This window comes from Choloepus didactylus, chromosome 6 (assembly GCF_015220235.1).
Source record: "Choloepus didactylus isolate mChoDid1 chromosome 6, mChoDid1.pri, whole genome shotgun sequence".
NCBI classification, from domain to species: domain Eukaryota; kingdom Metazoa; phylum Chordata; class Mammalia; order Pilosa; family Megalonychidae; genus Choloepus; species Choloepus didactylus.
Window position 1 is genome coordinate 66,691,489 of NC_051312.1, and position 14,483 is coordinate 66,705,971.

The following is a 14,483-nucleotide window of genomic DNA, read 5'->3' on the forward strand; positions in this document are numbered from 1 at the left end:
AGAAGAACTGAAAGCAGAGACAAAAATAGGTATTTGCACACTGGTGTTTATGGCAGCAGTATTCAAGATTTGCAGTGGGTAGAGGTGACCTAAAGGTAATCGACACGTGAATGGAAGCGTGAACTATGCTGTAAATATACAATGGAATACTGAGCAGCTGCAAGAAGGAATGAAGTTGTGAGGCATGCAACAAAAGGTGAGTGAAACTTGAGGACATTACATTGAGCGAAATTAAGCCAGAAACGAAAGGACAAATATTGTAAGGCCTCACTAATATAAACTAATTATAATGAGCTAATGCTGAGAATTGAATTCAAGAGCATAGGTTATCAGGGGATAGAACATGGGCAGAGATTGGGCAATCAACAATGTAGGAGTACAGAATGTCCGAAACTGTAAGGTCTTACATCAGTTACATCTGTTCCTGAGTTTTAACTGTTATTTAAGAGACGTTCATTTGGTACAAAATTTATATTCTCTGTAGCACACTAATTTAACCTATATGGTCAGTTTATTTAAACAACATAATTACATGGAACCTAGAATAGGGAAAGAGATCTTGCTATTCTGTACAGGTTAATGTAATACCCTGATGCATCCCAGACTATTCTTGGCAGAAAATTTTAAAAATACATGCAAAGTTCCCTTGAGGGACTGGAAAAAAATGTGGAAATATTAAACTTCCTCACCTGGGGAATTTCTGATATTCTCACAAGCATTATGGACTCCCAATTTGATAGGTCAAGCCCTCGATCTTGAGGCTTGCCCTTATGAAACCTATTCCTGCAAAGGAAAAGCCAAGCCTACTTACAATTATGCCTAAGAGTCACCCCCAGAGAATCTCTTTTGTTGCTCAAATGAGGCCTCTCTCTCTCAGCCAACTCTGCAAATAAATTCACTATCCTCCCCCACTACATCAGACATGACTCCCAGAGGTGTGGGTCTCCCTGGCAAGAGGGGACATGACTCCCAGGGATGAGCCTGGCACTGGAATCGTGGGATTAAGAAAGCCTTCTTGACCAAAATGGGGAAAAGAAATGAAACAAAATAAATTTTCAGTGGCTAAGAGATTTCAAACAGAGTTGAGAGGTCATACTGGAGATTATTCTTATGCATTATACGTATTATATAGATAGATAGCTATTCCTTTTTAGTTTCTAGTGTATTAGAATAGCTAGAAGGAAATATCTGAATCTGCTGAACGGTAATCCAGTAGACTTGATTCCTGATGATGACTGTGTAACTATATAGCTTTTATCATGTGACTGTGTGACTGTGAAAACTTTGAGACTGACACTTTATCCAGTGTATGGACAGATAAGTAACAAAATAAAGACAAAAAGTAAATAAACAATGAGGAGGATAGGGGATTTGGGATGTTTGGGGTGTTCTTTTTTATTTTTATTTATTTTTGGGGGGAAAAATGAAAATATTCTAAAGTTGATTGCGGTGATGAATGCACAACTACATGATGATCCTGTCAGCCACTGATTGTATACTCTGGATGGATTATATGGTGTGTGAATACATCTCAATAAAATTTTTTAAAAATTTTGCATTAAAAAATCTACAGCAAACATCATAATTCATATAAATCCAGAAAACATTCCCTTTAAAATAAAGAAAAAGACAAGTATGCTCCCTATTAACACATCTTTTTAACATCATACTAAAGGTCCTAACTTACACAGTAAAAGAGAAAAGAAAAATTTTAAAGATTGGGAAGGAAGAGACAAATCTTTCATTATTAACATATGATAGCATATTTTGAACTTTGCTTCTGAAGTTCCAAGGCTAGGAGGAAGAGCAATTCCACTACTGGCTATCTGAATAGAAATAATAATAGTATCCACCTTGAGAAACATAGATTTTTCTCCTTTTAACTTCACAGGCATAAAAGTGACAAAAAGAATAAGGTCATGATTGAACTTCTGTTTCCTCTACTTCCAGAACACTCTACTGTTGAGAAACCTACATTTAGGAAACTGGATGGATTTGGACTGCACTTATGATTCTTAAACATTATGTTAAAAACTGAGACAAGAAGAGGATTATTGGAAGATAGAGAAGTAGGGACTCCAGGACTCAGTCCTTCCACCGAAACAACAATTAAACAGGCAAGAAATGTCTGAAACAACTATTTTGAAATTCTGGAGGCCAAATGAACACTGTACAGCAACTAGGGAAAGGAAGGAAGATGGGGCTGATAAATTATGGTAAAGAACTGTAAATTGCTCTCTCAGCAGCAGCTACCAGCACATATCTCCAACTCTCATAGCAGGCTATCTTGGAGTTCAGCCCCTGGCTCGCTCACTGGTGACAGATAAAGGACATCAAAACCCTGTTCCCCAAGAACAGAGTTGGACATGGCCGATCACTGTTCACAGATTTGATTAGCAATGTGGATCTCCGGGTGCCCAGTGCTGAGGGCAGCTATTGTTTCAACCCACCCTGGACAAAGGCAATGGCAGCCACTGTTTGGATAAACGCAATGGCAGCCACTGTTTCAATCCTCCATGGACAGAGGCTCCGGTGGAGGGGGTGGCAACCTAAAAATGGAGAGCTTCTTCAGGGCTACAGGAGAAACTTAGCTGAAGGGCTGCATTTGCTGGGCAGACCAGGAAAGCTGAGCTTTGGGGTTCTATTGGAGACATTTTTGGAGCCCTTCCTTGATTCCCGTCCCAGGGCACTTTGCAGCCAGCCTACACCCATTTCTGGATCCTTGGCCCTGATTTGACTGGGAATGACTGACTTGGGAAAGTCCTCTCCATTGTGCCCTCTCCCAAAGTTGGCCTCCAGGCTAAAGCAACTAGAAACAACAAAAGGAGTGTTAAAAACTATAGAGGACAATCTGGGGCAAGGGCCAGCCAGATTCAAACACCCAGGAGAGGGAGATCTGTCTCCTAGGAAACACAGGGGACAAACTAACAAGCAAAAACCCAAAAAAGACAGAGGTCCAGAAAACAGGGAAAACCCTGCACACTGCATTCGCCTTGGGCAGACAGAGGCCCAGAAAACAGGGAATACCCTGCACACTGCATTCGCCTTAGGCAGACATTCCTGATAGGAGAGTTGAGGCACAAGGAAGTCTCTGTGTTACAGCCAGCTGCTTACAAAACCAAGAAACAGACATCTCAGGGAATAAAACCCAGAGTTAACAGTTTAAAAAATTCCAATGTACAATGTGCAACAAAAGAATACATCACAAACAAAGAAACAGGAAATAATGGTCTATCCAAGAAAGAGGAAAAAATCCAGAAAATAGCATCAAAGAAGATGAGAATGTGAACATATTGAACAAAGCTTAAAAAAAAAAAAATGATCTTAAAAGCGCTCAAAGAGATGAAGGAAAATACAGAGAAAGACTTAAAGGATATCAGGAAAATAATATGAGTCCAGGTAAAGAGAGAGAAATTTTAACAAAGGAACCAAACAGAATACTGGAGTTGAAGACCACAAGAACGGAAATGAAAATTCCCAGGAGGGTTTCAAGAGCAGACTGGAGGTGGCAGAAGAAAGAATCACTGAACTTGAAGACAAGACACTTGAAGTGAGTCAGGCTGAGGAACAGAATGAAAAAAGACTCATTAAAAGCTAAAATAACCCCAAGACACCTCTGGGACACCATTAAGCACACCAATATATGTATTACGGGAGGCCCAAAAGGAGGCCCAGTAAAGGGGCAGAAGAAATATTCAAAGAACGATGACAGAGACCTCCCCAAACTTAACAGAGGATGTGAATATGTTCATCCAAGAAGCCCAGAGAACACCAAACAGGATAAACATGAAGAAAAATACAGTCTTATCATATATTGATCATACTATATAATACAAAGGACGAGGAGAGATTTTCTGAAAACTGCAAGAGAAAAGCAATGTGTTACATACAAGGGAGTCCAAATTAAGATTGAGTGCCAATTTCCCATCAGAATCCATGGAGGCAAGAACTCAGCAACATGAAATACTTAAAGTGCCAAAAGAAAACAACTGCCAGCCAAAATTTTATATCCAGTGGACTCTTTCAAAAATGAGAGAGAGATTAAGACATTTCCAGATAAAAAGCTGAGGGAGTACATCATCACTAGATCTGCCCAACAAGCAATGCTAAAGGGAATTCTTCACACTGAAAGGAAAGGACACTAGATAGTGGTTCAAAGCAGCCTAAAGAAACAAAGACCTACAGTAAAAGTAACCATTTAGGTAATTGTAAATGACAGTATTATAGTAGTGTATTGTTTGATATGTAACTCCATTTGTTACTTCCAATAGATGCTAAATTGCCAATGCATAAAAAGTAATGATAAATCTATGTTCTTGGGGCATATAATGTACAAACATGTAAGTGGTAACAAATTCAAAAAAAAGGTGGGGTCCAGAGGGGTATAGGAAAAGTAATGTGAGTCTATTGAATTTAAGTTGGTATCAAACCAAATACTATTGTTATTTATGGATAAATAAATAAGTAAATAAATAAATAAATAAATTTTAACACCATGATAACCACAAGGGAAAACAGATGAAAAATATATCCAGATAGAAATGAAAGAAACTCAATATGATACAACACAAAAAATAAAAATAAATGTAAAAACAGGCATTAATAGAACGCAAAGGACAAAACAAGTATAAGACTTACAAAGGCCAAACAGCAAAATGGCAGAAAAAAGTCCTGTATTATCAGTAGCAACTTTAACAACAAAAAGACAAACAACCCAATTTTTAAATGGGCAAAAGACTCGAAGACATGACTCCAAGGAAGATATACAAATGGCCAGAAAGACATGAAAAGATGCTCAACATCCTTAGACATCAGGGAAATGCTAATCAAAACCACAATGAAATACCATTTCACACCCATTAGAATGGTTGCTATTTTAAAAAGTGGAATATAACAAGTGTTGGAGAGGATGCGGAAAAACAGGAACAATCATTCATTGCTGGTGGCCATGTAAAATGGCGCAGCTGCTGTGGAAGACAGTTAGGTGGTTCCTCAGAAAGCTAAGGATAGTTTTGCCATACGACCCAGCAATCTCACTACTAGCTATATACCCAACAGAACTGAAAGCAGAGATGTGAACAGATATTTGCACGCCAATGTTCACAGAGGCATTATTCACAATTGCCAAAAGATGGAAGCAATCCAAGCATCCATCAGCCAATGAATGGATAAATAAAATGTGGCATATACATACGATAGAATATTATTCACTCATAGAAAGGAATAAAGCCCTGAAACATGCAACAGCATCGATGTACCTTGAAGACATCATGCTTAGTGAGTGAAATAAGCCAGACACAAAAGAACAACTAGTGTATAATCTCACTGTTTTGAAACAACTAGAATAAGCAAATTCATAGAGTCAGAATCTAAAATATATATAGGTTACCAGGGTACTGGGTAGAGATAAGGAATGGGAAGTTAAAGCTTAAAATGTACAAAGTTCTTATTTGGAATGATGGAAATATTTTGGTAATGGATAGTGGTGATGGTAGCACAACACTGTGAATGCAATTAACAGCACTGAAATATACATCTGAATATGATTAAAGGGGGAAATGCTAGATTGTATATATGGTAACAGAACAAAAAATGTTTTAAAAATCCATGGAACTACACTACACAAACAATGAACCCTAAGTTAAACCATGGACTTCAGTTAACAGCACAATCATAAAAATGTGCTATTATCAACTGTAACAAAAGCAAAGAGTTGGTGGTGGAGTGGTATATGGGAATCCTGTATTTTACGCATGATTGTTCTGTAAAATCACAACTTTTCCTACAGTCTTGTACGTTATAAGTTTGATACAGGTCTTACTGGACTAAAATCAAGGTGTCCTCAGAGTTTTGTTCCTTTCTGGAAATTATAGGGAAGAAACCATTGCTTTCATTGGCTCATGGCCCCTTTTTTTCCATAATCAAAGCCAGCAGAGTAGCAGGTTGAATGAGGTCCTTCTCACATTGCATTACTCCAACACTGCTTCCATTGTCACATCTCCTTTTCTGACTCTTCTGCCCCACTCCTCCACTTTTAAGGACCCTTGTGATTACACTGGACCTGCTTGGATAATCTTGGATAATCTCCACATTTCAAGGTCCTTAACTCAATTATATCTGCAAGGTCTTTTTGCCATGTAAGGTAACATATTCATAAATCCCAGGGATTAAAACATGAACTTTGGGAGAGTCGTTATTTGCCTACCACATAAGTAAAGTGATTATAAGGTTACCTTGCACCCAAACGATTTCTACTTGCAGATGCACACGTGCGCCAGGAGATATTTACAAAGATCTTATACTATCATCTTTCATAATAGCAAACAACTATAAGTGGATAAATAAATGTTGCTGTGTTCATACACTGAAATACTCTATGGCATTGCGAAAAATGAACTACAACTACCCCTTCTGCATGGTTGAATCTCAGAAAATATCAAGAAAAAAAATTACAGAAGAATGCATACAATATGATTCTATTTATCTACAATCAAAAACAAGCAATACTAATAATATATTACTTAGGAATACACTTATAGGGGTTATAATTATAAAGACAAACAAGGGAATGGATGACAAAAATTCAGGATAGTTGTGTTACCAACTGTTCCTATAACTTTGAATTTATTTCAAAACAAAATTTAAAAAAATATATACACATGTAGTCTTTATGTATGACATTTCTCATTTAAAAATACGAATGCTAACTGAAGAAATTTAAAATATGCTGAATGCAAGTTGTAGGAAAAGTGAGGGAGAAGGAAGTAGCCAAACAATGTACTATAGCTGATGGAGGAGGAAAAATCTATAAAGACAAGACAGCTGCTAGGTAAATCAATGCTGAAGGGAAGGCTCTTAAATCTTACAAGAAACAGACAGTGGAAGATACACTCCTCTGTTCCCAAGTTTTAACAACAGGCTTCTAACAACCACTTAAAATAGCATGGACCAGCTTGCAATTGACAAGGTGAACACCAAACCAATGTTATAAGCTGTCAAGAGCTACCACAGACAGAATCCAGCTCTCCTAGAGTTTTGTTTGGCAAATAGAGTTGTTTCGTTTGTTTTGTTTAAATTGAATGTCTTTAGGCAACGCAAGCAATGGTCAAGTTCACTTCCATTCTTCTTACCCTTCTTTTTACCTTTTCTTCCTTCCTCAACACACTGTGTTATGTGCCTGGGTCCCTGAAAGCACCTAAGTACGAGACAAGCCAGTAGCCACAAGTCACCTTGAAATAACTATATCAGATATTAAGCATATCTTCAAAGTCATTATTATGAACTGTGTGATTTCAAGAGTTCCTCCTGCTTCTCTCCCCCCTTCTCTCCTACCACTATTCCCCACCTCCTTTAACCAGGGACATGCCTTTTTTTTTCTTTATTAGAGAAACAACATAGCATTTTACCACATAATTGGAGATGGCAGGTGAAATTAAGAACAGCCTTGGAAAACTATGATTGCACAGTGCACATGCTCTCTATAGAAGGTAGAAGTAGACAACGAGGTCAAGACCCAGGTTCTAACCCTGTTCTCCCAGTATCTTGCTGCCAAAACCCTGAGCCAGTATTTTTATCTCTCTGGAATTTAATTCCTTTCCTTTCTACAAAATGAACAGATTTCATTTAGATAAATTCCTAAATCTCTTCGACATCTGTTACAAACATATTTATATTAAAATACACTTTTCTACCAAGTATAGATTCTTCCTTCTTTGGATGGGGGACAGAAGGGCAGGGCAGTGTGCCAGGAAACAGCAGACTTGGTAGTTGAAAGGAAAAACGAATGAGAAAGAGCCTGCCTCCGAGACGGACAGAGAATCTGAGGACAATAAAAACCAAACTACAAAGGTCACAGTAGGCTCTAATGACCTTCCATTCAGTGTGGGAAAACATAAACTATTAAGATGTTTCTACCTCATGAGATATGATGAAAACATTCTATCACACATCATCACTGCCTCACACGAATTTATCAACTTCTTTTTAAACCTGGCCAATTTGCTTTTGTGGACCTTTGTTCTTGACTTATGTGTAAATTTGAGTATCAGTGTAATGGCTAAAGATTACTTAACCGTATTTGTTCTTTAAAGAAGATTACAACCAGTAGGAATGGTAAAATAAAGAGAAAAGAAAAATCCACAATAAGCTCCATTACAACAGCAACCCTCAAATAGTTAAGTAAAGGATATACGTGGGGAGTAGGGAGTTTCATAAGTCCCAGATTGCTTTTTAAAGAACAAAACAAACAAACAAAATTATTAAGAGCAGGTTATGAAGTACTTTGCAAACCAGGGTCAAGGGCATGAACTTTATCTGTGAACAATGAAAGGCTGTAAGAGATTTTTAACAGAATGAGTGGTTTCCAGGACTGCCCTGGTTTTTTAAGCATTGAAAGTCCCACATTCTGGGTCTCATGAAAACTGGGACAGCTGGTTACCCTAAAATAAATACTTGAAAAAAATAAATAAATAAAACAGAAGGAGTTACTTAGTCAAATCTGTGATTTTTGAAAGACAACTCTGATGGCAGAGTACATATAATATTTACAAAATAAAGCATAAAATTATTACATAGGCTGACATTTTACTGCAAAATATTAACATATTAGAATAAAATACTCATTCATGGAAGCCATAAAATAAATTTCACATATACTATTGTATTAAATAAATTCACAGTGGAGTATACAACGCCTTGCAAATTCCTTAGGGGGAGGTAAATACTCACTTAAACTTAAAATTTCTTTTTTTAAGGCTTCACACTATATATGCTGCCTCTTTTAAAATTAACACTTTATATATATACCTTTTTTAAAATTAACACTTTAAATATTTATGGGCTTTAAGACCACAGAATTTTTAAATATTTACCTAACCATTTAGAAAACACAGCATTTTAGTTACAGAAAAAAATCTCACACACTAACTTATGCCTTTCAAAACCTCATATTTACTTAATCTATCACACACAAAATGATTTGGTTGAAAAGCTGAAAAGTACTTTGTAGAATATACAACTAAAACGGCACAGAACGTCGTCTGTTAAATTACGGTTAAAGCTTCTAATATAGACAATTGCTGTGTGTGTGTGTGTGTGTGTGTGTGTGTGCGCTTATTAACTTCCCATTAGTTTCAGCTGACTACTGGCAAATATACTATAAACTTAATGTTTCGGTCTGCAGGATTTTTATTAACCCACCAAAGCAGAACACAGCAGTAAATAGATTTAAACTTCAAATCTCTAAAGACTTTGTTAAAAAAAAAAATTTAAGTTAAGAACCAATGTGTATATAGCATTTACATCAAATATTATAAATTGGTCATGAAAATCTAATGTTTTACAAACATTAGCCATTATTTTTCAACATAGTACGTAACATAACATCCCAGAAGTTAAAAATTACTTTAAATCTATTCTCACACAATTAAAAACATTTATATTGATTTAAGTGTCCATGTGGTTTTTCTAGGATGTCAATAAAAATGTCCAAATTTTTAAGCAAATGAAACTGTAATAATTTTGTCATCACAAAAATGAATCCATATATAATATTTTAAAAAGTTCTCTCTAGCAAGAAATACAGAATATTTGCTCATCTTTTCCAATTATTGCACCTCGTAAAATATAGATCAGTGATAATCAACATTCAACATTTAAGTAAAATTTCGAGAGATGGTAAGCTGTGAAGTTTTATCTATACTTTTATTTACATTTTACAAAAAGTGCAAACTAACTAAAAGAAATGAATTTTCAAGTTGGAATGTAATTTAGAATTCATATACTGGGATTCTCTGATTTGACAGGATGGTGAGGCTCAGAAGGTTCACTTACTTTTCCAAGATAAAGTAGAGCCAAGACTTGATCCTCCATCCCCCTGCCTATGAATCCCAGGACATTTCCCCCCTGTATCAGGTTCTTCCCAAAATCTTTTAAACGTCTTTCACTTTCTGAATTAAGAAGTTTTTGCAATTGTCATATGCAAAGTTTAGCACTTTGGAAATCAGAAAATCTCTTGATTTCCACAAAACTCCTGATTTCCTCTTAATTTTCTTAACATATTATACTATGCAATATATTAATTAATTAATTAATTAATTAAATCTCCACAGATCTGTTAAACTTCAGGAACAATCATAAGTAAAAATTCTTGTTATTACAATCTCTGCTAAGTTAAAAATATCCTTTTCTTTTAATGCCAAAACAGTATTATTTTGTGACACTGAACATTAAGTAACCATGTTATCAGTAAATTCCTCAACTGTTAGCATGTATTTTAAGACCCCAAAATTCTTCCCGTTCGGAGAGGAGTGTGAATAATGTTTTTCTACACTAAGAAAATACTACAATTTTTAGAAACACAAATTGTATTTTCCTCTAATACAAATAACACATGAAGTTACCTGGTAACAACTGCACTCTGGTTTTAAAGGTTGAAAGGATGTTGTGATGGGAAGAGCACCACACTCGGATTAAGACGACTAGGCATTTTCTTTCAATTGCAAGAGAAAAGATATGATTCAGTTACACAAAAATTACAATTAGAATTTAGAATAACATATAATTTCCTGTTATGTTAGTCAGGAAAAATGCATATAATACAAGGAAACTGTGCTAAAAACACTTTGAGTGTAAAAAAGGCAGTCTATTCATGTATAGTCAAATGTCAAATGCTATTTCATTCTATGGAAACAACTGATAATACTTTGCTCTATAGTGAATCCTCTCACAATTTTTCTTCTAATACACATTTTCCTAAGCATCATCAATTATCGACGGTAGTAAACTGAGAAAACAAAAGCATAACAATTTTTTCAAGCATTTGGCCAAATAACTACAAAGCACAAAGGCAGCCAAAGCCATTTTTCAAGAAGGAAGTGTAATTCTTGTTGGAAAACCGACAGACCAGTGTTCAATATATTATCATAATCATTGTAGTAGCTTGCAGACTATTTTAACAGAAGAGAGAGAGGACAAGAAACTGAAGAGAACAGTAGAGAAGAGTACACGATATAGATAAAACAAAAACTTTTGTTTCAAAATACTGGGCTCAAGTGTAGAATATATCACCAATCAAAAAAAGTCTGAAAATCAATGGTATAGAGTCCCACTTGAACAAAACCTCTACACACATCCTTTCCATTGTGCAGAACACAACATTAAGAACTGAAAAACCTAGGTTCAAATCCCAACACTGCCACTCAATTTTCTGATCTCTAAAATAAGTCTAATGTCACCTACCGTAAAGAGTTCTTGTGAGGACTTGAGACAAGATATGTAAAGCATTTTGTACTCAGCAAATGCTCAAATAGTAGCCATTATTTGAGTTCCCTGATGATACAGAACAGGTAGATTTTCCGTTAGATAAACATATAAACCCATTCCCTGATGAAGATTTCAAATCCTTTGGGAAACAAAACATTTAAACCTATGGAAAATTTGGAAATACTTTTGGCATGTTTCCAGACATTACTAAATTGAAAAGCTAAATTGTTCAAACGTTCTCCAAATTATGCAACAAACACACTAGACCGTCCATGAGTTAGTCTGTAAAAGATTATACTGGCCTACACTGCTGAAATTAATTTTTTGAAGTCTCTAAAAAATTATTTCCAACTATCTTTTCATCTAAATTTATAAGTCTCAGTTCAAAACCCCATCACTTTTCTAATGACAGGATCTCAGATTCCCCCGTCTAGATTACCATTAATAATAATAGACCACACGGATTAAAATCCACATCAAAAGTAATATTGAATGAGTGCATATGTATATGTGTGCATATATATACATATATAGATATATAGATTAGATAGACAGATAGATGTTCATTTGGGAAGACGTCATCACCATAACAACAAAAGACACATGCCACCAAAAAGAAAGAGGATGCTAAAAGTGGGAGTAGTCAATCTATTAAACCACAAATAATTCACCTCGTTCTTCTGAGAAGTCATCTACTGCATAAACAAAGTCTTTAAAAAAGTGCAACATAACTAGCCTACTATTTCATTTTTTACCCAAAGATATAAGATAGTTCTACTGTACTTGCTTCTGCATTTTTTAAAAAGCTTCCTGTATTTTGGGAATTCTTTCCAGAACAAAACTTACTTTTCCTTCCTTTCACCCTGAGAGTTAATATGCTTTCAAATATGCTGATTCAACTCGGGGATTCAAGCGGTAAAACCACACTTACCTCCTTACCAAACCCTGCTTTCTGGTAACATACCTGTTCTCTGGAAATACAAGGCAACGAAGGTCTCCTGAACATTTTGCAACTGCCATAGTAACTGGCTGAACTTTCTCCTAACGACACGCAGCTGGACCGCCTCCGGGGTCTGATCACAGGCACTTTTTCTTCCGCGGTACTGGACAACCGAGGATGAGGAGCTTCCCTGATTTGAAAGAAGTGATCCAGCCCCAGGGCCAGCAGGCATCCAGCGCCCCCCACCAGGCAGGAAAGCAGCGGCCTGAGGGCTGAAGGCAGAGATCCAAGGCTGGTGAACGACACCCACCAGACGAAACTGGAGAACAGCAGCACCAGGATGCTGTGCTGGAGCCTCACCGGGTGCACGAGCGTCAGCAAACCCACACAGCTCAGCACCAAGAACAACCTGCCCGCCACCGCCGGGGGCGAATGCGGGGCAGGGGGCGGCGGCGGATGAGGGCTCCCTGCGTCTCCGTCCCCAAAAGGCGAAGACCACCACTGCCACACCAAGAAGTCCCCCAGGTAACAGCAGGCGGGCAGTGCTAGCAGCCACCAGGAGCTGCCGCCGCTCCGAGCCAGGCCGGGGCCCCGCTTGGTCCGGGTCAGGAAGCAGGTGAGGAAGAAGAAGGCACAGGCGATGCTGAAGAGGGGGCTGAGACTGTGCGAGCAGACGCTCAGCAGGGTCCGCAACAGGGCGGCCCCCGCAGCCCAGCTCCCGGGTCCCGAGCCGATCAGCAGGGCGAAGACAAAGGCGGCCAGGACGCCCAGCGAGAGCCGCGCCGGGGAGAAGGGGGAGCCGCGCCGCGGCTGCTGGGGAGAGGCCGGCGACGACAGCAGCAGCTCCACGTTGCAAAAGCGGCAGAGGTGGAAGAAGAAGCCGCGCGGAGGGTCCTGCCGCAAGGGGCTCACACAGCTCTTCACGTAGCCGTTCCTCAGACTCTCAGGGGGCGAGCCGGCCCGCTCTGGCGCCTGCGAGTACCGCATGGCTTTGGCGTCTCGCTCGTCCCCCCTCATGGCCGGGACGCGGGGGCAGCCGCGGGGCTCAGCACGCCGTGATCGGACCGCTGCGGCCCCTCGCGCTCCCCGACCCCCAGCCCCAGCGTTCGGGTCACCCCTCCGCTCCGCAGCGCGTCAGGGCTGCGCCCGCCGCCGCGGCCCGGGGTCCTCGCCGCGCGGGCGGAGGAACGGCGGAGTCCGCGACATGCTGACTCAAAAGAGGGGCAGCAGGGGCTTCTCTCTGGGACGGCTTCGGCTGCCCCCTCCTTTTCCCTCGGGCTCCTCTCGGGACTGGAGACTCAGCGTCGCTTCCCAGCTCTTGCGGGCTGCTACAGTTACCTCACGGCCCCTGCCTGGTCCGTTGGGCGCGCGAGCGGCAGGCGGGAGGGCGGCGGGCGCTCCTCCCCCGCGGCTCCCCGGGCCGGCCGCGCGCCCGCCCGCCGCCCGCCGCCGCGCGCGCTCGAGCCTGGTCTCTCTGCCACTCGCGCCGCCGCTCTCCACCCGGTGGGAACTCAAGCCGAGGGGGAAGCAGGACAGCACGGCCTCCTGAAGACCCGCCGGGGCTGGAAGAGGCGAGTGGAATATCTTCGGATGGAAGGCTGCAAACCCGCCATCCTGGGATCCCGGTCGCACAGGTTCCCTTTGGGAATAAGTCAGGCCCCGAAAGATCACCACTCGGTCTTGGGGAAAGGGAACGTTTGTGGTCCCTAAGGGGAGGGGGGGTGCCTATGCGGATACTACGCTGAGGGGGTGCTTTCTCTGGCCTCAGCCTCATTCAGAGTGGGCCTTTGAGCCCAGCTGTGACCTGGTGAGGGTCAGCCAGCACCTTGGGCATAGCGAAAAACCCTATTTACTGTGGCTAGGCTTGTCTTCAAAAGTAGCGTGGCTTCTTGAGCCACGCAGCAGGCCCAGGATCCTTGCAGTAGCTCTTGCACAAGAAGAATGCACTTGGAGTGCTCTCTGGAACCATCTAAGTACTTATGAGCTTGTCTGCTCAAGAACTATTCACCCGAGAGGAGCTACTAACATGTCATCCTCCACTTTGCACCCTTGCCATATATACCCGCTGGTTCACCTCCTGTGCCCCTCCAACACAGCATAGAAAATGTGCCGCCGACGCAAATGTTCTTTCCAAATTGAAGGCTTTTTCACTGTAACAGCATGTTCTCTAGAAGGGGTGATGGGAGGGCCAAGAGTCCTCTCCAAGACCACTCCCCACTTTGGATTGGTTGGCCTTGAAAGAAGCCAAGGTAAAACTAGCAACATGTAGGAAACACTGACT

At 40.1% G+C, this 14,483-nt stretch overlaps 1 protein-coding gene across 2 annotated transcripts in view; it reads right to left on the minus strand.

Moving 5' to 3' along the window:
• The window catches only part of PDE3B (phosphodiesterase 3B), a 271,815-nt gene extending 258,034 nt beyond the window's left edge, over positions 1–13,781 (minus strand). For both annotated transcript variants that reach the window (XM_037839374.1, XM_037839373.1), the window contains exon 1: positions 12,227–13,781. In XM_037839374.1, coding sequence (XP_037695302.1) covers positions 12,227–13,219 — 993 coding nt within the window. In that variant the 5' untranslated portion in view covers positions 13,220–13,781. The remainder of the gene's footprint in view (positions 1–12,226) is intronic.
• Between the last annotated feature and the right edge of the window lie 702 nt (positions 13,782–14,483).